This window comes from Stegodyphus dumicola, chromosome 5 (genome assembly GCF_044657685.1).
Source record: "Stegodyphus dumicola isolate Sdum_Otavi_A_Nest chromosome 5, ASM4465768v1".
Lineage (NCBI taxonomy): Eukaryota > Metazoa > Arthropoda > Arachnida > Araneae > Eresidae > Stegodyphus > Stegodyphus dumicola.
Window position 1 is genome coordinate 30,320,066 of NC_140772.1, and position 26,910 is coordinate 30,346,975.

Here is a 26,910-nt window from a genome sequence, read left to right on the forward strand (position 1 = left end):
TTCATAATTGTCAAAATGTTGCCTTACTCTGGACGAGGCGAAAGCATTTGGCAGGAGGGGCGGATTTACAAATTAAACCAGAATTTCCATAGAGAAATCATACTTCTAACTATGTCCTTCCTTACAATTAGAACACTTACCTTTACTATTCGTAAAGGCCCAATCAGATTTGCAAGAAATCAGAGCTGGAGTTCCATAGGGCTCTTTCTTAGGCCCTATCTTCTACCTCTTTTACACGATGGACCTTCCCAATCCAGTAAATTATATAAATTATTTTATGAGCTGTTATGTTGATGATACCGTTTTGGCAAACAAACACAAACCATGCAATCCGAGAGGCCCAACAGTTAATGCCAATAACAGAAGACTAATTCACAAAGTGGAGAATATCCATCAAGTGCCCGTAAATCTCAGTTGCTAATTATTTGTAAGAAGCACGTGGATATTTTACCTAAGAAAAACTTTTCTCTTTTTGATAAAATTATTCCAAAAGTTCATAAAGCCAAATAGTATCTTGGTAACATTTTCAATAGCAAACTTAATTGGAAGGATCACATCGAAAATACTAAGAACAAAGCAACAAAAGTCATGTGATCAACTTCCTTTTTCCAATTATTGGCAATTATTCCAGCTCAAGAAAGAAACGTCTCATTTATATCTCAGTTGTGCATCTAGTCCTTACTTATGCGTCACCTGCTTGGGCTACTTTTCCCAAACTGACTTGCTTAAATTCCAACAATTGCAGAATAAATATCTAAGCATCATTACTAACGTACACTTCTACGAGCCAATCAAAGACTGCACAAGAACCTCAATATTGAAACCATTGATATGTTTCTCAACAAACTCAAATTTCTACAAAAATAGCTACTACTTGTAACCATATCATCAATTTTAACTTGTTTCAATGAAAAATTAAAATTTTATTCGTCCAAGATCACCAGGTTTAACATTTTCACGACTGCTTACGCTATCCTAAAAAGAAATCTTATACTAAACGACACAGTTTTAGAAGAACTTTCAAAAATTCAGAAAAATGAACGGGAGAATGAGATAGCATTCTGAAAGCAATTTCTTCTCTGGCGTCGAAATTTTCGCAGTTCGTCGGGTTTATGATAAGACGTATTTTCTTAGAATAAATGTATGTAGAATACTAATCAGTGATAAAGGATTTGTTCCAGTGTCGTTTCCCATACTTTCAGCCTTAACCCTTTTCAGACTCATTGCATAAGATGTCCTCACGTATGAGACTATTCTGTATTTTAAAGATATTTTGCAAGAAACGAAATGCTTGAAAATAAGAGAGCCTTACATTTTTTAACTTAATGGCGTCTTTCAAAAACACTAATGTTTTTAGAATGATATTAAGTATGAATATGTTTTATATTGAACCACTTCAATAGTTTGATGTATTTCCAAACAAGGGATATTAAATATTATGTTTGATAATGATACATTAATGTGGATATCAAATGAGTTCTCTTCAGGCTATCTCAAAAAGAAAGTGGAACCTGTTATGTAAGGAAATTTTCAAAATTTCTTTCATAGCTTTGATTCTGTTGACCATACAAGATTTAAACCAAAAATTTCCAATATTTTCAAAAGTTGTAAAAATTTGCTGCCATTTCACCTCGCAAATTTGTCACAACTATTAAGGTTGCAAATACTAACTGTCATAAATTAAAACATAAAGCCATCGCAACATAAATTATTCACATTTTTTTTTAATGTACAGAGTATAAAATAAATTTGTACCAAAATACTTTATTGCACAATGTGCGAATCAAATCATTAGTAATACTGCAGAAAAGAGAAAAAAATATTTAGACAATTTATAAAACTATATCTATTTGCATATGTATTTACATAGACAAACATCATGTTAATGGTTTGGTTTGGTTTATGTTATAAGGTATTTTCTCCCGCCTTCTTAGCATGGCTTCGTAGTATAGTGGATAGCACGCTGGGCGCATATTCCAGAGGTCCATGGTTCGAATCCCGGCGAAGGCGTTGCTCAATTTTCACTTCTCCTGCTTCCAAAAATTACCTAATGTCTCTACAATGTGATTATGGCAAAGCCTCAGGGGCTATCTGGCTGCATAAGGGAAGGGATGCCTTCGTGGAGGACTTTCTAAGGCAAACTTTCTAAGGCAAAACTAACGTATACACGTTACAAATGGGAAAACCACGAAAATGCCTATGCAGCCAACCCGTTCGCGAGGTTCGAACCTCAGGCTGAACTACCAGTGTTCAGCGACTTTTCCGCTAGCCCGCTGTGGGCTTGTGTTAAAGGAAAGTTCGTTTTGTGATGAAGTGCTCCCTAATTATATGATATAGGAAATTAAAAACCAGGAACCAGATAATGACTATTCAAATTTAGCCATACTATTATATACGATAAATTTTTTAGACTAAAGAATGACGCAAAAATAGAGGACTACACTTTCCAGAACAAAAATCAAATCTATTCGGAACGTACTCAAGAAAGTTAATATTATTTAATCATTATGTAGATCTATCTTCTGGCCTTAAGACTTAAATGAAAATTCTAAATTCTAAAACCTTCGAGTTATATTTAATTTGCCATTTATTAACTCTTTAATTAGTTTGATAAACATCAACAAAGTTGACAAATTTAAAACAAATTATAAACAAAAATTTTATTATTGACAAGTTATCAACAAATTCAAAAGGAAAATGTGCGCTTAATAATCCCATAAGAGCATTTCAAAGACTCGATTAAAATTCCTTCATTTACAAATTTAAAAAGTGGAGAATACGATTTAGTATTTTCGTTAAATTAATAAAATTCTCAAACCAGCAACTATTTACACACCAAAAATAATGTCACTAGAGTTTGACAATTACTTTTGCTCTTCGGTTTTTAAGGAACAGAAAAGTTTTGAGCTAATAAAAGCTATTAATGTTTTCCTACTAAGTAAATTTGCATTAATTTTATTCCAGAAAGAAATCTTTACTATCACTGAACCTCTAATTATTGCGATGACGTCATGAGAATATTAAATACAGTCATGCGATGACGTCAATTGCGATGATGTCATGAGAATATAAAATATGTGTGCTGCACCAAACTAGTGATAATATTTTATATTAACTTTGTGGATTTGAAATCTGAGAATTTTAAGCATAATATTGTTGAGTTCTACGGGTTCGTGGATTTGGAGTAATTGATGATAACATTTGAATAATCAAAACATAATTTATTTGTCAGCAAGCACTGTTTCACAGGATAATTCCAAAGACACGTTTACACTCGTCGAAAAGCTGCAACAAACACGCTGAAACAATCAGCAATACAGCCTTCAGGCTCTAATACTGAAGACAGCTTCACGGCGAAGCACTAAAGTACAGCTCCCGACTCAGTCAATCGCTCTCAAGCTAATATCTGGACTCAGGATACTACTACCACACTCTGAACTCAAGGCACTACTACTACAATACTTTGTCCACGTCCTGGCAGGGTATATATAGCTTTAACCTACCTTCGAGAATTTTCTTAGAAAACGGCTAAGAATGCGTTCTAGAATGTTCTCGCTCCGTCTATGGCATGTAGCCAATTTGTTGTCAAATATCCCCAAATGGGCGATTTTGCGCAAAATGGGGCAACCTAGCTTTCTCCTGGCTCTCTCTGACAACCCTAACTCATTTTGCGAGGAAGCTATCTCACCGCAGCTGGGTATTTCGGAACAGTATTTTGTTTCCCTCCTTCATTCAGTAGAAACTGATGTGTACTTTCGTGCGTTTAAGTCGGTAGAGATCTTCCTAAGCTAAACGAACAGGAAAAGGATAAAAAAAAAAAAAAAAAAAAAAAAAAAGCAAGCAACGAACACGCATGTTCACACATGAGATAAACTGCTAAAGTAACTAAAGAAGAATATAGAGCTGAGTCGAAATTCTCCTTAAAGGTGAGGAATACTGCTGATAAGAATATCATTCACAAAGGTAACGTTTTAAGCTGTACTCACAATACAGAAGCTCTAATAAAACAGCCTGCAATACACTCTGAAATGAGCTGTCACATGCTTTCTTGGAGCTATGTATTTACACCATTGCTCAATGGGAAGTTTAGACACACCCGGAAACTCCTAAAATAGTCTCTCCTAAAATTCTAAAAGTAGATTTCTGGAAATTCCCACGATATGGGCAAGAGGGTGAAAACCGACAAATGTTGCCGATCTGGTAATAACATTTATCCCGTTTGTCTGGTTTTCATTATTTGTCTTCTTCAGGGCGACCAAGTCCCGAACGGTAAAGTCATTGAATACTGGTAGTCCGACTTATGTTCGATTCGAGGCTAATGGGCTGGTTGCTTGACTGTTTACATGATTTTTCCCATGTGTAATGTGGTTATGAACCGATTTCCTCCAAAATGAAATAAACCATCGTCACGAATCTAGCGACACTCAGTTCAAAATCGAAAGGGGAGTATAGTGGTCAGCACGCTCGGCGTGCATTCGAGAGGTCCGTGGTTCGAATCCCGGCGAGGGCATTGCTCTTTCTTCATGACTCCATCTTGAGAATGGCATAATGTCTCTAAAGTGGCGCCCGAACTAAAATAGATGGTGGATGATGATTCTCCACCACCAGGATCTGGTGATTGGATCACCTAATCTCCAGTCGCCCTTTAAAAGGGGGACTATATAAGGTATTTCTCCCGCGTTCTTGGTATGCCTTTGTGGTGTAGTGGTCAGCACGCTCGGCGCGTATTCGAGATGTCTGTGGTTTGAGGCCACGCATTGCTCATTTTTCACGTCTCCCAGCAAAAATACCTAATGTCTCTACAAACAAAAACTTAAACACTTACGCCAACACTTAACTCCGTATCGAGAATTATAAAGTTATACTCCCATGCTGCTTCTACATTTGTACATAGCGCATGCGCGAAGAAGATGATGCTTAATAATAAAGCTAAAATGACAAAAACAGAACGAATTAGTAGCAGTGACTGTAACAGCAAACTGGTTGACTGCGGGGTAAGCGAGAGAGTAAAAAACCTTAACAAACCCTTTGGACGACCGTTAAAATCTGAAATCTTTCAGATTTATTTTGTATTTCTATAATTTGCTTGCTATAAATATCAGCATTTACATGCAAACCAGATATTTGCATCGTAAGCATGTCTGACGAAATTGTCTTATCAACAGCGACAGCGCTTAACTTGTACATTTAATGTATGACGTATTATATAGAAAGAAGTTCTCAGAAAGAGAAGAAAACTTGTACTCTGCATTTTAAGAAAGTTCTTCAATAGGAAGAATAAGAGCGAAGACTCATATTTCTTTAAACGGATCCATTTACAAGTTTGCAAGTTAAAAACTCATACTTTAAACATTACTTTAAACATATGCATTTACATTTGCACGCATAAACTTTAAACATATGCATTTACATTTGCAAGTTTGCAAGTTAAAAACTCATACTTTAAACATTTTTAAAGTTTATAAATAATATATGAAACTGACATATACACCTCAAGCACAAATATATACAATGAAAATGTTTTGTCATTTTTAACAGCGCAAACTTTCTCCTTCCTTTAGAAGTACTTGCACCGTAGGAATCCATGTTTTCATTTTAAAGCAACTTTCTGGCAACAAAAGTGGCTTTTCTTTGAAAAATCTACTTTATTTCTTCATTCTGTAATAAAATAATGTTGCTACGCAGTGTGTATGTAAACCTCAAACTGAAATGTTTTACAATAAAGAAGCATTTTCAATGGCTAAATTGTGTTCTATGCAAGTCTTGCTTCAAATCCATAAGATAAAAAAAATAAGATGCTTGCTTTTACATCTGCATTTTTAAGCTTCTTATAAATCACGTTATAAATAATTCTGAGTAAACATTACGCTGCATGTGTAAATATTGCAATCTAAGTAATAAACTATAAATATTGCAATCCAGGAATTTCTGACTCAGGAATATACCACCATCACCCATTTCAGCATCACTTGCTTGATTATATGCGAGTTAGTTCAGAATATTTATCTTGTTAATACTTATAAAGAAGATATTATAAAGAAAAAAAAATGCATAAGAACTTTTTAAATCCCACAGTTTTATTCAAATTCGCTAAAAAATTAAAAGCTCTTTTTACTTCCTTGTACGAAGTAAAAAGGAAGTATTGTAATCTCGAAAAGTCTCAGGCAGCATATTTCAACGAAAATATCCATTTTAACCGCTATCGAATGCAGTTTAACGATGTTTTTGCGTGATATCTGTGCGTAAGGACAGAATAAAAGACACCTTTCCTCCAGAAAAATTATAAAACTGCTTTAAAATGAATTCTGAAAAGAATTTTTCGTGGCGTCTGTACGAACGTATGTACGTATGTGCGTACGTACCTATCTCGCATAACTCAAAAAGGAGTAGCCTCAAGAACGTTGAAATTTTGTATATAGGACTGCTATAACATGTAGATGTGCACCTCGTATTTTGGTTGCAATCGGCCGCACCAAATGTATATAAATATATTTATATATATATCCACTCTGTTACCCGGCTCAGTGATCTCAGTATCTTTACTTTTATATGTTTGTAAATTGTACATTTTTTACTGTAAAAATGATTGAATTATGTTGTTTTTATCTTCCGGTTAAGGTTTTTATGCCTTTCGTAATTTTGGAAGCAATATTTGTACAATTATCAACAATTTAAAAGCTGTTTAAGTACGGTTAAGTTTTAAATAACATGGAGGACATATTTGTTTACATTTGAAACAGCAGAATTGTAGATTTGTTGCCAATCTACAGAGACTAAGCTTCGCAACAACAAAGATAATTCCTTCATTTATTATTGCGAATTAAATCAAGCTTAATCCTTTCTGGAATTTTTTCGAGGAAATAAGTGTTTGAGATTTACTTCGTAATTTTTAATGCAGATATTTTGAATTTTTATGTATTTTTGCCTTGTCGCGAAGTGAGAGCTGAATTAACTGAATGAGAAATACTAAATCGTCTGTGAAAAACTGTTTCTTTATCGTTTTGTTTGCTTAATTTCTTTCATACGTCGTTTTAGCTTTATTATAGTATTTAAATAGAACATGTGGCAACGATAATTCTTCAAATGATACAAATTTTGTGCATTCAGAGTGTCGTTATAATAAACAAATATAGTGAATTTTAAAGAGTGCATTTATTCTATTGTGGTTTATGCGCTTTCGGCGAAGTAGGTTTAATTCAATCTAATAAGTTTAAATAAAATGCAAGAAAAAATGCGTATAATTTAATATTCCGTACAAGGAAGTCATGTTGTGTACACATAAGATTTTTTTGTTAAATATTCTCGGTCACATATGTCTAAAATTAAAATCGTGCACCTACTGACAATTGAGGGTTTTAAATCAACATTGTCAAAGAGAAATTTAATAAAACTGCATGCGTAGAGTCATTAGGATACTTTGCACGTAGGAAAGACGAGAAAAATTGCAATGCCCTGGACCTCTTGAACACGCGTCGAGTATACTTCCAATTATTACACGAACGTATTCGGAAAGAAGCGAGAAAATACTTACATATTCCCCCTTTTAAAGGGTGACTGATGATGAACCCAATCGCCCAAGTCCTGGTGATGACGAATTAATGCTCACCACCTTTTAATTCACCGCTACTGGAGAGTCATTAGTGTTTTTGATGCTTGCGACCGGAAATGCCCTTGCGGAGACCTTGAGCTCTGGACCTCTCGAATACGCGTCAAGGGCGACTGGGTCCAAGACGACGCGTCCATGGACCAGTTCAACTGGGAATTAAGTCCAGTAAGCTTCCAATTTCACCATGAAGGCCAGCGGAAAGGAAGGCGAAACTGCCTTTAATACTCCCTCTTTTAAAGGGGTATTGGGATGAGGAGACCTAGTCACTAAATCCCATGGAGGTAGGAAGTAAGATGGAGTTGCCCTAAACAAGTTTTTCCCGTACCCTGCTCTGAAGCACCGGCGATCCCTACGTGATGACCAAAACATTGGGTCATTTACCATTGAGTTCTATGGGATTTGACGCGTTCGGATGTAAATATTTTTATACATATAAATGTATATATTTTCTTTTTCTACAACACTTCAGAGTCTTAAGTATATGAAAACAACATATTTTTAAACAACATTTCATTCTGAACGGAATTAAATGCTATACTTTTCACAGGACAGTTTTCTCAGAATGGTTTAATTTGAATGAAATATTTTCACAAGTTTTCGTTAATTACATTAGAAAAAAAAAATTAAGGTAATTCGATTTTATTCGGTTAAGGTACAAAAATTAAGATCAAAGTTTATTGTATTATTAATATTAAAATTATGCATTATTTCTTTTCTATTTATAGAGCTTCTTCCTAAAATACTTTCTTAAATATGACATGAGTTTTTGGCTTCTGAGGCATCTTTTAAATCGAAAAATGTAAGTCAATTTATAATTAATGCTCTATTCAGTTCATTTTAAATTAGAGAATTATTAGGAATTAGCGAAATACTTTAAATAGTACTTGACTTTCTCAGAACATTTCTGAAAGGGAATAAAATAAGTTTTTTTTTAAATTTTTATTTATTTATTTTTTTAGTATTATTAAAAACTTGTAACTGAGTTATTGTAAAATGTAAGGGGAATAATTCTTTTAATTATACTTATCCGATTTTTTTTACCCTTCATTTCAACAATACATATTCCAAAACTCTTTATTACGTTCTTAAGTGCGCATCTCATAGCATTTGCTTTACAATACCTTTTAACAGATTGCCTTCCAATACGAACAATTCTTGCTTAAATAGTTTTATAACGTATTTGTCAACAGGATTTCAATTTATGTTTACAATTCAATATTAAGGTTATTATATATTTAGATAACATTTATAATCATTATAAATTAGATACATTTAATAATTAGATTTCTTCACAGTACTTTCACAGTTGTTTATAAATGAATAAATTCTTCATTTCAAATACATTTATAAATAATTTAATGAATATTTATGTATTTTGTCAAAGGCAGATACATGCTTTTTGCAATAATATGCAACAATAATGTATGGATGTGGAAAAAATTTGTTTTATTTCAAACATTTTGGCGTTTGGAAAATGAAATAAAAGTAGCGAATACTCTATCAGGGGTATCGAAAGACGTATACAATTTTAAATGTACCGTAAGGTATTTTCATTCTTTAAGCATAATATTTTTCTTAAAATCTATATTTTTGTAGTTCAACAGCTTAGAATTTTATAAAACAAGTTCATACTCAAAATCGCTGTTGTTAGTTATCGAAAAATAACGAAGATGTGATTTTTGCGTAAATGTCACTAAACTATACAAATTGCTATTATCCATCACACTATGAATGTTTCTTTCATGCGAAAGTGTCCCTTTTTCGATTTGTATGGAACTGTCGTGTGTCGAAATACTATCAGAACCGTGTCAAGCGAGCTTCTGAATGTAAACAAAGAACACCCCATCTGGTGACCCAAGCTTCAAAGTAGTGCTTCACTTCTAGTGCCGACTGGCCCCTCCTTCCTTTCCTACCTCCATGCTAAATCCCTGGCGAAGAGAAAAACGTGCAATGCCCTAGCCGGAACTCGAAGCGTCACAACAGATTTCAAATACAAAACAATTATAAATTTAAGGTTTTTTTATTGGTGTTATTATTATTGTTTACGTTACATTTTAATAAATGTTTAGTAATCGAAATTGTAAATTTATTTAGCATTTTTCATTTCGAAAAAAAAAAAAAAAAAAAAAAAAAAAAACTGCTGGTTGTTTTGATGTGGCTCGTATGCAGTTTAATTTGAGTTTGAAAGCACTGATGTAAAACCTATTTGAACTATTGTCAAATATTTTTTTGTTTCGTTACATTTCAGAAAATTGAACCTCAGCATTAAAAGATTTTTAATTATGCACATCCTGGACTAAATTTCATTTATATATACTTGCAAATACTTCTTGGAAAATGTCGTTAGGGAGCACTTAAAAGATATTCGGAAAGAATTGATGAGTCAGTTTTCAACTAGCAACAGAAAGCAAGAGAATTTATCAAGCAAAAGTAAAATAAGAAAGTACTTATTTCATCTATAGGCCTTAATGGACAATTTTTAGTTCATGCTAGCCATGTTTCACCAAGTAAAGATTTTATATGTTTTGTTTCATTAAGTAGGATTATTTTCCCATTTTATATATTCTGTATGCCTTTAAATAAATAAAGGTGGTTTTTAAAAACTATATTCATAAATTAATTTTTCATTAAATATAAATTTGAAAATCTGCTTAAAATTTATTATTATTATTCGAAAGATTTTATAACCTTTCAGAATTCGAATTAAGATTCAAAAACATTTTTAATCTGTATCATTTCTGTTAGACGTAAATTAAGAACCATCACTTCGTAAAAACAAGTATAGCGATGTATAACCTCTAACTAAGCGTTTATGCGTTCAGCGTATTTGAAGTAAATATTTTATGTATGACATAGTTTAAAATATATTAAGTGTCCGGTTAATAATCTTAGCTTCGTTCAGACTTTTCTTATTTTACTATTATCAATTGTAAAAGAACTTGCGTTTTTCATTAAAGAAATATCAATATTTTCTACTACTTATTTAAAAAACAAAAAACACTTTTTCAAACACAGTTACAGAATATTTCCTTTACATCCAACTTAGCGTATTTATTTTCACTTGAAATTTCAGTTAGGCCTTTTTCTTATTCGAAACAACTAGAATAAAGCAGTTAAAAAACTGGTGCCTCCCCCGTTTCCTGCATACGCATTCATGTATTCACCTTAATTCTTCCTGGAAGAAATCCAGGAAATTTGCGGGATTATTTCCCCCTCTTTACGATCAAATAAAAAAAAAAATCCTTATTCGGACAGGAAAAAAAAAAAGAAAAGAAAAGAAAGAAAATAGCAAAGGATGCCGCACGCAACCCCATGCGTGTTAATCAGACGTTGAAATAGTACGAAACGCACCTCTTTTCAATGAATCCTGTATAGCGGGAAGTGGTCATTCATTTTCAATTTCTTTCTTTCTATGTAGTTTTTATTCCACTCCCGAATCTGGCAGTGACTAAAGCAGAAGCGAAACTTCCGTGACTCATTTTAACAACGCTGACTACTCTGCGACTAAATTTATAGACTGACGTTTTGGCTACCAAACCAGAAATCGCTATGTGTTAATTGTAATTATTCCCCTTCTCCTCTGCTGTCGACTACAGCTGTTAGGTTCGGCGGTAGAAGTCAATGATTGAATACAAATACTTCTTGGAAAATGCCGTTGGGGAGTCCATAAAAGATAGCAGCTTTCGAAAAGAATTGATGGGTCAATTTTCAACTAACACGGCAAAGAAAGTGAATTTATGAAGCAAAAGTAAAATACGAAAGTCCTTATTTCATTTATAGGCCTTATTAGACAATTTTTAGTTCATGGTTGCCTTGTTTCACCAAATAAAGGTTTTATAAGTTTTGTTCCATTAAGTAGGATTATTTTCCCGTTTCGTGGTGTCTGTACGTACGTATGTATGTATCTCGCATAACACATGTTCTATATAATAAAGCTAGAACGATGTATAAAAGAAATTAAGCAAACAAAACAAAAAAGAAACAGTTTTTCACATACGATTGAGTACTTCTCATTCAATTAATTCAGTTCTCACTTCGCGACAAGGCAAAAATACATAAAAAGTTAAAATAATCTGTATTAAAAATTGCGAAGTAAATCTTAAACACTTATTTCCTCGAAATAATTCCAGAAAGGATTAAACATGATTTAATTCACAATAATAAATGAAGGCTTTATCTTTGTTGTTGCGAAGCTAAGTTTCTCTAGATTGAATACAAATCCACTAGTCTGCTGCTTCAAATATAAACAAGCAATGGCCGCCATCAAAAACATTATTAGGCAAAGCGGCACTTAAACAACTTTAAAATTGTTGATAATTTTAAAAATATTGTATATAGATTTACTAAAGGCATAGAAACCTCAACCGGAAGATAAGAACAACATAATTCAATCATTTTTAAAGTAATAAACGTACAATTTACAAACATATGAGAGTAAAGATAACAGAGCGGGTAACAGAGTGGATATATATATATATATTTATATACGTTTGGTGCGGCCGATTGCAACCAAAATACGAGGTGCACATCTACATGTTATACTAGTCCTATATACAAAATTTCAACGTTCTGAGGCTACTCGTTTTTGAGTTAGGCGAGATACGTTCGTATGCCCGTACATACGTACATACGTTCGTACAGACGCCACGCATATTCTCTTCAGAATTCATTTTAAAGCAGTTTTATAATTTTTTTTGAAAGAAAAGAGTCTTTTACTCTGTTCTTACGTACAGATATCACGCAAAAACATCGTTAAATTGCATTCGATAGCGGTCAAAATGGATATTTTCGTTGAAATATGCTGCCTGAAACTTTTCGCGATTGCAATACTTCCTTTTTACTTCGTACAAGGAAGTAAAAAAGACTTAGCTTGGCGTAGATTTTGCATTCAGGATCAAACTACTTTCTATAACATGTTTGAACTTTCAACTCATGAAGAAGAGGGTCTTATTATCTAATTGCTTACGAATGGATAAAAATTTTATTCAAAACTAACGCGTATCTGATTTATTTTCTGTTGAGCTACTTGAGTTGCACTCCATGGTTTTCATCTTATCGCACTGTATATAATGTTTGCCATGTTTTTTGTATATTTTAACAATCTATGTAATCTGATTTATGCAAAAAGGTAACCTTAGATTAGCGTAGATTTTGCTTGCAAGAGCACAAATTTACCTTTAAGGAGGGGGGGGGGAACTGAAAATGAACCATTTACTTTAGCGAAAAAGAGGTATCTTCTTCAAAACCGGCACGTTATTATTCAAAACTTAAGCCTATTTACAGCTGCTTATTTTTGCTTAGTTTTCATTTTTATTGAGATGTTTCTTATCTATTTATAAACTATAGAAGTATTTTCTCCCTCCTCTCTGCGTGGCTTCGTGGTGTAACGGTAGCATACTCGGCGCGTATTCGAGAGGCTCAGGCTCGATTCCCGGCAAGGGCATTGCACATTTTTCATGTTTCCTACTTCAAAAATCCTAATGTCTCTACAGTCGCACCAAAAATAAAAGGTGGCGGATAATTATTCTCTGCCTCCAGGATTGGGGTCCCCTTTAATAGTGGAAATATGTAAGGTATTTTCTCCCGTTTTTCTGCATGCCTTCGTGGTGTAACAGTAGCCCACTCGGTGCGCATTCGAGAAGTCCGGGTTCGTGTCCCGGCAAAGGCATTGCTCTTTTTTCATGTCTACCTGCTTCTAATCTACAAATATGTAATGTTCTTCATGCTCTTGGTACACTCTGGGTAATTAAAACTATGCAAAAAATGCAATCTCAGGTCATCGTAGATTCTATATTCGAGAGCAAACATTTATGTTTCAGAAAGAAAACTGTACTTTTCTCCTCTTGAACAGAAGCGATTTTTAGGTGCTACTTTGGTAGACGGTTGCACGGATTTTTGGAAATTTACGTTGGCGCAATTGTTGGCGCGATTTCTACAAACGTCAGCCATCTTGAAAAACGCTGTTTTTACGCATAGTAAAGTATTCGAAACTTAAAAAAAAATAAATATCGTTAGAAATAATGGATTAATTTTTTTGTTGAAAATGTCATTTTTTAAGATGGCAGGCAAGTGTAAATAAATACATTTACTATGAGTATAAAATACTAAAGTAAGGTTATTATTACTTTCATATATCAAAGAAGAGAATAAAAACACCGCTATAAAACATTGTGCCAACGTTTAATTAGATTAAAATATTACTGAAATTGAATATCGAAATAAAAAACATCATCATCCAACATTTAAAAGAATTAGAATATTATTAAATTTAAATACTTTAAAATACGTTATATAGAATATAATATATATATATATATATATATATTATATAGAATAAATACATTTACTACGAGTATAAAATACTAAAGAAAGGTTAAATTATTACTTTCATATAGCATAGAAATAGAATAAAAATACCACTATAAAAACATTGCGCCAACGTTTAATTGGATTAAAATATTGCGTAAATTGAATATCGACTTAAAAACCATCATACCAACGTTTAAAAGAATTAAAATATTACTTAAATTAAATACTTTAAAATAAGTAAATACGAACGCTTCGTACACTAGAGCTAAAATGACAGCAATTAGTTTATTGTTGGTAAAAAAGGAGGAATGTCTAATAATTTTCTTACCGTTACAGCGGTTATTTCTTCCAACATGACCACAATATCATATACGGCCGTCTCAGAATCGGCTCTTCTAACGGTCTTCATCTGTGATCTACATTTTCGCACTTCATTGAAGAAACAATTAGCGACGTTTCCTTCAAAAATTTAAAATAAATTTCCTCTGACCCTTGTAAGAATTTATAAATAAATCTTTGATTAGGAAAGCCAGGCTGGCGAAAATAAGGTCTCAAAGGACAATTTTTTGATTCCGAAACCAAAAATTCTTGGTACTTATCAAAAACAACATTCATCTTTTAAGCAGACATTTTTGAAGGAATTCGAAGATATGAATTAAATTTTAAAATGGCGTGGTAATGCACAAATTTTCAGCAACCTATCAGGGAGCTGATTACAGCTCATTAATGCACAAATATTCTAAAACCAATCAGAGAGCTGATTACATCACGCCTAGAATTAAAATTATTTAAATAATCATACATAATAAAATCATTTTAAAAAAGAAATGCAAAATTAAATTGTATTTTAATATTTAACAGCCATAAATAATGTTTAAAACATTAGATTAAATTTATAGATATTAAAACCAATTACTTTTAAAGTAAGGTGACGTCACTGATTTCATCATCCACAGCATAAAATTTCATAAAATATGATAAAGAATAAAATTTTTATTTCAAATAAAAATGCAAAAGTAAATTGATTTTTAATATTTAGAAGCCATAAATAATATTTAAAACACGGAATTTATGCATAATAACACGCATTATTTTTTAAATAAAATGTTAACAAAGTATCGGTTACCATAAATAACTTATCCAGCAATGGTTTTACCATAAGTCGTATTACTCGCCAAAAGACAAACTGCCCAAAACTCGCCAAAATCCGTGCAACCGTCTACCAAATTAGCACCGCGATTTACACCAAATCGCCCTGAAATAAAATAGATAACTTCCGATAGAATTTTATGCAAACTTTGCATCATCCTACATTTTAAATTTCATGCGGCAGGTTTCTTATCCAGTGTAATACTTCTTTGGCGAAATGAAGCAACTCCAATGATGGAACACAGCAATAACTTTTATTTAACACTCAAAATGGCGACATACAAACAAAAAAAGAAAACATATTCTAACATTTAAAAATAAATTACATTCTTCGTGCGAGAGTCGCACGAGGCACTCGAGTTTGGTTTCAAATATTGCCATTCACAAATACCTTAATGTTCATCTATTTAAATTATTTAAACTACAAGATTTTAATATTATTTAAATCTGTTACACCAGTTATATCCTATATAATAAGTAAAAGAAAGGAATTTAACAAAAGTTTTGATTGAATTCTTTCTCATATAATGGATGAAATCTGAAATATATCATTAATTGGATTAAATGCTATATTGTAGGAAATCCACTGGCCTCGTTGATGCACCCCATTACAGAAATGACAGTTCTGGGAAAAAGATCATTAATTGCTTTAGTCCCAAATCAAATGGCTTCCTACACATATCTACGCTTAGAAGACGGTAACGGAAACGGTCAGCGATAAGAAGAGGAGATATTATAAGTTTTTCTTAGGTTATGGGATTGGAATGAAGAAGTCTATGATAGCTGTCTTATGTATAAGAAAGAACTTCTGGAGAAACTGCTGGAGCTGCTGTTAATAGAAACCGTATTTATTTAACTATTTGTCTTCTCCAACGATTGAGGAGAAAATATGGAAACAAGGAAGAAAAACGATGAAAAACAAGGAAGTAGAAACTATTTCATTTGAAAACAACATTTAAATAATACTAAAAACGACGATAATATTAATACAATTTAAGGTGCTACTTTGGTAGACGGTTGCACGGATGTTGGCGATTTTTTGGCAATTTTCCTTTGGCGAGTAATACAACTTATGGTAAACCCATTGCTGGATAAGTTATTTATGGTAACCGATACTTTGTTGTCATTTTATTTGAAAAATAATGCGTTTTATTGTGCATAAATTCCGTGTTTAAAATATTATTTATGGCTTTTAAATATTAAAAATCAATTTAATTTTGCATTTTTATTTGAAATAAAAATTTTATTGTTTATCATATTTTATGAAATTTTATGTTGTAGATGATGTAATCAATGACGTCACCTTACTTTAAAAGTAATTCGTTTTAATATGTATAAATTTAATCTAATGTTTTAAACATTATTTATGGCTCTTAAATATTAAAATACAATTTAATTTTGCATTTTTTTAAAAAATGATTTTATTATGTATGAATTTTTAAATAATTTTAATTCTAGCCGTGATGTAATAAGCTCTCTGATTGGTTATAGAATATTTGTGCATTAACGAGGTGTAATCAGCTCCCTGATTGGTTACTGACAATTTGTGCATTTCCGCGCCGTTTTAAAATTTAATTTATATCTTCGAATTCCTTCAAAGATGTCTTCAAAGATGTTATCTAAATTATGATTCTGATTTTTTATTGTGGTACTTATCAATAAAGAACAGGTTAAACACTAAAAAAAAATGTAAGTACATATTTTTCTTTTATTTTATAATTGTATACTTCAATTTTTGTTAAAAAAATTAATACACTATTTTCAGAAATTGCTGAGATAATTATTGTCCATATGTTTTAATGTTAATTATATTCTATATAGCGTATTTTAAAGTATTTGAATTTAATAATATTCTAATTCTTTTAAATGTTGGTATGATGGTTTTTAATTCGATATTCAATTTCAGTAATATTTTAATCTAATTAAACGTTGGCTCAATGTTTTTATAGCGGTGTGTTTATTCTCTTCTTTGCTATACGAAAGTAATAATAACCTTACTTTAGTATTTTATACTCATAGTAAATGTATTTATTTACACTTGCCTGCCATCTTAAAAAACGACATTTTCAACAAAAATTAATCCATTACTTTTAACGATATTTATTTATTTATTTTTTAAGTTTGGAATACTTTACTATGCTTAAAAACAGCGTTTTTCAAGATGGCTGACGTTTGTAAAAATCGCGCCAACAATTCGGCCAACGTAAATCGCCAAAAATCCGTGCAACCGTCTAGCAAAGTAACACCCAATTTAAAACACTATTTCACAAATTCGCTATTGCATTATAACCAAAAATTGTATCATCGAATATATTTATGATTTTCGGATTCAGGAATACCATATTATTAATATTATCGTTTGTTGATTAAATCCTTTGTCACTGTCTAGTAAAGAATTAGCATTCCTGCATTCGTGTTTTTGCGGTTTGAATGTTTAGTACATTTATCTGGAAACTGGAAGATTCTGTAACTTGAATTCCGCCTAGAGTGAAGTTAATTTTTCCTGTTTCCTGTTTCGAAAATCCTAATAGTTTCCACAGTGGCGCCCGAAGTATAATGTGGTGGATAACTTGCCCCCACTTGGATCTGAACTTAGTCAATTAGGCGTCGTGCCTTTTCACATTTTTTCTCTTTAACCGAAGAAGAAAGTAAGAAATCTCACATTCTTCCAAATGTACTGTTGCTGTGTAAGTGATTATCACATTCAGTTAGCTATTGGGATATCCATGATTCGAATCTCGGTGACAAGCTGGATTTTTTTAAAATATTTCTTGTTCCAATGACACATGATTGTTTCGACATGCCAAATTCAAACCCTAACATTTTAGGCTTTTTCATGTTCCAAAACTACTTTCTTTAAGAGATGGCTCTGCATTCATTTCCTTTTAGCTTCGCGCCTTAATTTCCCTGTAAATTTATATACTGCTCCTTCCAGCAGTTTTCCTGCTCCTTACAGTATTCAAGAGATGATAAAATTAAATTTGTGTAGTAGCGGTAGTATGGTAACAACTTTCAACTTTTACGTATCGCATTCTTAAAATGTATGACTTCAGTTATAAATTATTTTAAACGCATAAACCTTATAAACGCTTATAAAACGCATAAACCGTGCTTTACTGTGTAGTGGCCTATTTATTGCATGAGAAATAATTATTTTTTATTTCATATATTTGTTCACGTGTTTAATTATTTTATAAAATTAACTTTAATATTTTGTTAATATTCATATTTATATTTCTTTTATGCTGAATGGCAACAAGTAGTTAATATTTATATTTAAATTTCTTTATGCTGAATGGCAACTAGTTCTAGTTCTGATTCATGATTGCGAGGTTTTGGTTTCAAAACGATGCTCGTACCGTCGCATTTCGATAGCTGGAAAATAAAATGCAATAAACTTAGCTATTTGTTTATAATTCATGCTGTTCCTAATCATAAATTAATTTTAAACATTAGTAGCCAAGGCTACAACTGTAAGTGAAAATATCTGCCTATTTGTTTTGTTTTACAAATTTTCTTATCGGAACTGCTAATTTCTTTGTCATGAGTATTTCTGATCACTTTCTTTAAATATTTCAGGGTACTTACGTATTAACGCAACCAGGCCAAAATTCGCATAAATCGCCAAATTTGGCGACCCTACTTACTGCAACCCTACGTGTTTAAACGAAAGTTTATTTGTAAAAAAAAATAATAATAACACTGGGCGTTTACTACCACAGCAATGGGTTTTCGGCGGAATTTGCCGAGAAAAGAAAGAGACTTTTTTGGTTACTGTACCTAACAGAAGCGCCGTTACCCTCATGGAAAAAATTTGCGAAAATATCACGGAAGGAAGCATCATTTATTCGGATTGCTGGAAAGGATACAATACAAGTGAGTTCGAAAATGCTGGATTTCTGCATGGAACTGTTAATCACAAATATAACTTTGTGGATCCGGCGTTCACACACAACATGTAGAGCGCATGTGGGGCTCAGCCAAATGGCGCAACAAAAAACAGAGAGGAACAAACAGCCCGTCATCATCTTCACTCATACCTTATCGAATTTATATGGCGCCGAGCTCAAGCTGTTAATGGCGAAGACGGTTTTCAATCAGTGCTAAAAGCAATAGCCAAAAGATTTCCGCCGAAAAAATAATTCTGCAACTTATTCAAATTCGAAACCGGAAGGGTTTAATTGCTATTTTATATTTTAAAACAAAATAATATAAAAAACTGTATTAAAAATTATCTGTAATTAATAAATGTACATTTTCTTTCTATTCATACTTTTTTACTCAAACTTACAAATCGCGCCAACTTGGTTGCAATAATACGTAAGTACCTATTTCAGCAGTAAGCATTCACATAATTGGGATGGTTATATCGTTTCCTGTCATCTGTACAGATGTTATACTACCCCAAGCGCAGAAATTTTCCCACTTAGCTGAACAGTAAGATTATCAGGGCTATTATTTCCTTTTATCTGTTTTGGAAACATGAAAGTGTCCTGAGTAGAATAGTGAGTTTAACTAAACTATGTTCTTTAACCTCTTCGTCGCCCATAACGCGTCTAGCGCGTTCAAGTGAAACTTCTGCAGGGCGGCCATAACGCGCTTCAAGCGTTGTTCTACATTTTAAAGCCTTCAAACGTTTAAAACGCTTTCTAAATGTTTACGTGTTTGAGTTTTTATTTTTGTTTGTTCTAATACCTCCTAGAGGGGAGCACTAATCAGGCACTCTATTTCTAATTGAATTTTCCCGGGTTTTATGAATATTCGCGCCATTTTACATAAGATACAAGACAGTGAGAGATGGCTTCAACGTCTACTCAGCAGAAAAAGAGAAAAAAATGAGTTTGGATACAACTTTTGATGTACCCCCCCCCTCAAAAAAAATACGCGTCAAATCTGTCACTGCCTACGGACTTTTTAGGGTTGCTGTTTCTTATTTTGGTGTTGCCAATTTAGGTTTTTTAAGCTTTTAGGTTTTTTGCTGTTGCCAAATTTAGTATTTTCTTGTATTTTGTACCATTTTTTTAGTTTTTTTTTAAAGTTTTGTGGCAACAATTTTTGAATTTCATATATGTTTTACCGCCATTTCATTCATTCGCCATTTCTTTGTGAAGTGATCAAGCGGATTTCTGACTTGCTGTATTTTGCTGCAAATCTGGTTGCATTTTCCAATTATATTTTTTTTTCTATTAATTATTTTTATCTTTTAGCTTTCAATATGCCTACTGTATATAGTGTTGTTGAAACGTTTCAGGGAATTTTGAGTCGAAAAATTGATAGTTGTGCTTCATTTTCGTCGGGTAGGCCGACAGTTGGAAGGCCAGGTATTGTTAATTGTTTATTTTTGCATCATTTGGCTCAGGATATGCAGATGTTAATTGATTTTTTAATAGAGGTTGGATTGTTGAAGGCTGCAGTGTGTAAGAAATGGGGGTCTGGTATGAATTAGAAGTTGAAGAAGTCGTATTCGGATGGATTTGTGTATGTTTGTCGCAAAATGGTAGATAGTAATCAGTGCAACACTGAAATGTCGGGCATAATAAGGCATAATTCTTGGTTTTTGAAGTCTAAGCTTAAGTTGTTTGAGGTTTTGTTGATCACGTATGAGATTTTGAGAGGCACTAAGACAGGTAGGATTGCGGAGGAGTATGGTTTCTCTAGTACTACTTTAGCAGATTGGAGGCAATTCATTAACGAGACCATTTTGAATTATATTCAGGAGAATTCTGAGAAGGTAGGTGGGGATGGTGTTGTTGTGAAAATAGATGAGTCGAAGTTTGGCAAAAGGAAGTACAACAGGGGTCATAGTGTTGAAGGTCAGTGGGTTTTTGGTGGTGTTGAAAGGGGATCAGGTAAGGTTTTTCTAGTTGCTGTGCATGATAGGTCTCAGGAGACGTTGTTGTCGCTAATTAAGGAATGGATTAAGCCAGGTACGTCTGTTTTGTTCTGATTGTTGGAAAAGTTATGATTGTTTAACGGATGAGGGTTTTGATCATTTAAAGGTAAATCATTCTTGTAATATTTGTAGACGCCGATTCCGGGTGTCATACAAATACAATTGAAAGTACGTGGAGGCATGTTAAAGCTTCTTTGCCTACGTACAATCGCAAGGCAGATTATAAATTTTACCTCGCGATGTACATGTTTCGTAAATCATGTTTAGCGGCTAATGTTGATTGTTTCAATAAATTTATTGAAATTGCTGCTGGGGTAAATTGGGAGGAATTCAAAATTTCTGTATAAATAATTCTATTTTTTCTGTATTTTGAATTGTATTTGTTAAAAGTTTTGTGTAAATTGTATATAATATGTTATTCAGTGTCATTTATTTGTATTTTTTTTATGTATTCATTGTATTTTTTAGGTATTCTTTTTTTTGTATTTAATGATTCCGTATTTTTTATTTATTAATTATTTGTATTTAGCGAGAATCCATCTTGGCGAGAAAAAAAAGACGCCAAAAACAGGTATTTTGCTTGGCGAGAAAAAAACTCGCCAAATTTCCGATTTGGGGGAGGTATATCAAAGTAGTTCCTGAGTTTGTGAATTGGAAAGACAAGAACGATATACGTTTGATAAGTACAGTCCATAATAACTCGTTGATTGATGTTGAAACACGGAAAATAACTGTAAAAGAACCAATAATTTTAAGAGATTACAACAACAAAATGGGAGGAGTGGACCTGCCTCGATCAGATGTTATCAAATTGTCTTGGTGTTAGAAATAAGAAGAGATATTATTACTCTTCCATTATGTTTTATTTCCTTATAATTTTACTTAATATTTATTTACATTCGTCCACTACGAAAGTTAGGTATGGAAAGTTATGATGTACAGAGAAAACAACATTACACGCTGCGAAAAACAGAGAGCCGTTGAGGAGAAATTTTCGCGGATAGGAGAGGACGGCAAAAGAGTTAAACTGTAGGAGAGTTGACAAGAAAGTGGAAAGACTTAACTACAATTTATTCTTCACAATTCACAGGTGCTTCGGTACTTCGGGGTACAAAGACCACCACTTATGATCTGAATGTAAGAAAATAAGAACTAAATTTAAATAAAAGCTAAACTTGAATACTAAGATTACTTGAATACTAATCTACACAGAATAGTAATACTAAGATTTGGCCTTTTAGATGTCTACGTATGTAGTACGCAGAATGCTGGAAAACTGCAATACGTCTTCAATATCAAGAGGACTAAACCTCTGGCCTTAAAGGCGGACAGCAACTGACTGAAAGCAGGCATGAGATAAAAATGTAGCGAGAAAGCCCTCTGTAACAGCTTTAAATATTATTAAAATCTTGTAGTTTAAATAATATAAATAGATGAACATTAAGGTATTTGTGAATGGCAATATTTGAAACCAGACTCGAGTGCCACGTGCGAATCTCGCACGAAGAATGTAATTTATTTTTAAATGTTAGTATTCTTTTGGTGCTACTTTGGTAGACGGTTGCACGGATTTTTGGCGATTTACGTCGGCCGAATTGTTGGCGCGATTTTTACAAACGTCAGCCATCTTGAAAAACGCTGTTTTTACGCATAGTAAAGTATTCGAAACTTTCAAAAAAATAAATAAATAAATAAATAAATATCACTAAAAGTAATGGATTAATTTTTTGTTGAAAATGTCGTTTTTTAAGATGGCAGGCAAATGTAAAAAAATACATTTACTATGAGTATGAAATACTAAAGTAAGGTTATTATTACTTTCATATAGCAAAGAAGAGAATAAACACACCGCTATAAAAACATTGGGCCAACGTTTAATTAGATTAAAATATTACTGAAATTGAATATCGAATTAAAAACCATCATACCAACATTTAAAAGAATTAGAATATTGTTAAATTCAAATACTTTAAAATACGTTATATAGAATATAATTAACATTAAAACATATGGAAAATAATTATCTCAGCAATTTCTGAAAATAGTGCATTAATTTTTTTAACAAAAATTGAAGTATACAATTATCAAATAAAAGAAAAATATGTACTTACATTTTTTAGAGTATTTAACCTGTTGTTTATTGATAAGTACCATAAAAAAATCAGAATCATAATTTAGATAACATCTTTGAAGGAATTCGAAGATATGAATTAAATTTTAAAACGGCGCGGAAATGCACAAATTTTCAGTAACCAATCAGGGAGCTGATTACAGCTCGTTAATGCACAAATATTCTATAACCAATCAGACAGCTTATTACATCACAGCTAGAACTAAAATTATTTAAAACTTCATACATAATAAAATCATTTTTTTAAAAAATGCAAAATTAAATTGTATTTTAATATTTAACAGCCATAAATAATGTTTAAAACAATGGATTAAATTTATACGTATTAAAGCGAATTACTTTTAAAGTAAGGTGACGTCATTGATTACATCATCCACAACATAAAATTTCATAAAATATGATAAACAATAAAATTTTTATTTCAAATAAAAATGCAAAATTAAATTGATTTTTAAATTTAAAAGCCATAAATAATATTTTAAACACGGAACTTATGCACAATAAAACGCATTATATTTTAAATAAAATGACAACAAAGTATCGGTTACCATAAATAACTTATCCAGCAATGGGTTTACTATAAGTTGTATTACTCGCCAAAGGAAAATCACCAAAAAATCGCCAAAATCCGTGCAACCGTGTACCAAAGTAGCACCATTTTTTTTTCTTCTTGTTTGTATGTCGCCTTTTTGAGTGTTAAATAAAAGTTATTGCTTTGTTCCACCATTGGAGTTGCTTCATATCGCCAAAGAAGCATCACAGTCTTAATTATTTTGGAGGCACCGACGAGATCGAATAATAGTGCGTATTTTTATTTTATTAGTTCATCATTGAACATAATATTAGTGATACCAGATTATTACTTCCTGTTCATTTAGAATTGCTTTATTTTATTAGTTCATCACTGAACGCAATATTAGTGATACCAGATTATTACTTCCTGTTAATAATAAATTGTCTTATTTTATTACCGTATTTGATATTATATTTAATATTCATTTTAGTTGTCCAGACGGTAGATATATATATTGCTCTATGTTATTATTCTATGTTATTAATCACAATTAATGTGGTAGAGAGAATGAACTTCATATAATTTAAATATTTCATTTTTGAGGTATACGTACTTAACAAAGTGCATTTAATTTCGTGATTCCTGATGCATTAATTAATTAAAGTAATTGAATTGAGCTATTTTGAGGAAATATAAAGAACACAGTGTTCGTTAATTTTAAACATAGAAACAATGTCTTACTTAGGAAGAGCTCGTAAGGAAGATTTGCAAAATCTCGCGGCTGAACTGGGAGTTCATGTGACTGCAGATTTGAAAATAGTGGATTTAAAACAGAAAATTGTTGAAAGTAGAGATTATGATGAAGTCTTCGTCAAAGGAATCTTAGACACAATAATAAAAGAACGGAAAGAGAGGGAGAAAAGAGAAGAACGGAAAGAGAGGGAGGAAAGAGAAGAACGGAAAGAGAGGGAGGAAAGGGAAAGAGAGGGAGGAAAGGGAAAAAGAAGAACGTAGGAGACAGGAAGAAGCAGAGACAAAGTCTCAAAATACCGGACAGATCCGGCCGAAAACGGAGCTGCGTCACCTTATGCAGAAATTCGATGACAAGAAAGGAGATATCAGTCTATATTTGCTATTGTTTGAGAGACAAGCAGAATGGGCTAAAATTGATAAAGAAGAATTTGTATCTCATTTACTAGGACTACTTCCTTACGAAGTAACCCAGTTAATAGATAGAGAACCCTCCGATAAAGCTAAAGATTATGAACACGTGAAGAATTTATTGTTAAGACGGTTTAAACTAAGCCCGGAAATGTTTAGGCAGAAATTTATGAAACATCAAAAGAGTACCGAATCCACATGGGTGGATTTCAATTATGAAATAGAAAATTATTGCAAAGAATGGGTGACTGGTCTAGGAGTTAAGACTTTTGATCAGTTGCTAAATTTGATGGTGATTGACCAACTTAAACGTCGAGTTCCTCCTGAAATTCGAGATCATTTTCTTGATGAGTGGGTACAGATGATTTCATCTAAAAAATTAGCTGAAAAACTTGATGCCTATGAAAACGTTTGCGGAAACTTTAAAAAAAAGCCTGTAGTGGATAGGCAGAAAGAAAGATACAATGCACTAACTCAAGGTAAATTGAGTTCAGATAATAAAAATAAAACTGAAAAAAAAATGTCATCAGGATTTAATACGCTGGTTTCATAAACCTAGAAGTCCACGTCCAGATGATAAATATGAAAAACGAAATACGCCACAATGCTATCAGTGTGGGACCTATCAACATTTAAGGCCCCAATGTCCAAAACTTAAGAATAGTACTGAATCTCCTGCTAATCTTAACAGAATTAGTGCAAAACCAGAGGATAAATTTCTATTAACTTATACTAGTATGGGTTACGTCAATGGTCATAAAATTCCTATATTAAGGGATTCAGGTGCTAGTATTGATATAGTTTGTCGCAAATACATCACGCCGGAAATGCTGACAGGTGAAAATATGTGGGTGCAACAGCCATTAGACTTAAATCCAACCTGTTTACCATTGGCTGAGATCGAACTAAATTGCGATCTTGGGCGAGTAATAACTAAGGCTGCCATTATTAGAAATGAACTCGACAAAGGAAGGTATTTATTAGGCAATCGAACTTTCGCACTGTTGAATAAACAAGGAAAGGAACCTGATAGTCATCCTCACCAGGTTAATGCCGTCTCTACTAGAGCTCAAAGGAAAAGAAAAGTAGCTAAAGAGAAGATCATGGAACCGATGAAGGAAGAAAATAAAGCATCCAGAGATATCTTTGAAGAAGAAGCTAAATCACCGGAATTAAACGTGGAAGAGTTTCACGAAAATTTGAAAAACGATAAAGAAATTAATATTGAGAATCATTTTGCAATGCAACGTTATCATCACCTTTCGGCTTTCGGTAATATCATGCCGCTACTAATAGACGAAGAAAACAATTATCAAAAGCAAATGAAAATTGAATATTATCTGAAACGCACAAATGAACTGAGGAAAGGCTTTGTAGTGAATTATAGCCGAGGAACTGATCCAACATGGAAGAGATCTAGGCACCGTCAAGAAAAAAAAAAGGAAGACTAATTTGAACTGTCTATTTTCTTCCTATTTAAATGTGGTGTAAAAATGCTTGTTTAAAACTTTAAAATTTGGCCTGAAGTTTGGAAATTTATGAGAGAAGTTAGCTTTTCTCTTTAAGCAATTCAGTAAGCCGAGCTTATAAACTGTCAAATTTTACAGAACTTTTCCCTTCGGAAAAAGTCTCTCCGTTGGGGGATAGGTTGTAACAGCTTTAAATAGTATTAAAATCTTGTAGTTTAAATAATATAAATAGATGAACATTAAGGTATTTGTGAATGGCAATATTTGAAACCAGACTCGAGTGCCACGTGTGACTCTCGCACGAAGAATGTAATTTATTTTTAAATGTTAGTATTCTTTTTTCTTCTTGTTTGTATGTCGCCTTTTTGAGTGTTAAATAAAAGTTATTGCTTTGTTCCATCATTGGAGTTGCTTCATATCGCCAAAGAAGCATCACACCTCTCTCTCTCTCTTTGTCTCTAACTCTTCTTGACGAAATACTTAAGAGTTTGCAAGCATAATTTGCACAAATAGACTAAGCGCGTTTATTCTGGCCGGAAGTGGAAAATAAGAGAGGACAGTAAAGCTTTAAAATAAAATAAACGTTAGTAAAACTTAAGATCCTTAAAAGATCTGAAACTTTGTAACAGAAAGTTCAAGTCTAAGAGTTTGCTTGTTTTTAAAAACCATGGACCTTAC

General features: G+C 32.5%; 1 protein-coding gene across 3 annotated transcripts in view; it reads left to right on the forward strand.

Moving 5' to 3' along the window:
* LOC118203396 (uncharacterized) overlaps nucleotides 1-26,624 on the forward strand; it is a 74,823-nt gene extending 48,199 nt beyond the window's left edge. Inside the window, exons 2-3 of one of the 3 annotated variants that reach the window (XM_085816541.1) lie at nucleotides 8,332-8,405; nucleotides 15,643-26,624. In XM_085816541.1, the coding sequence (XP_085672667.1) occupies nucleotides 25,501-26,214 (714 nt within the window). In that variant the 5' untranslated portion in view covers nucleotides 8,332-8,405; nucleotides 15,643-25,500 and the 3' untranslated portion in view covers nucleotides 26,215-26,624. The remainder of the gene's footprint in view (nucleotides 1-8,331; nucleotides 8,406-15,642) is intronic. The other 2 variants (XM_085816540.1, XM_085816542.1) reach the window with 2 other exon arrangements.
* The last annotated feature ends 286 nt before the right edge of the window (nucleotides 26,625-26,910 follow it).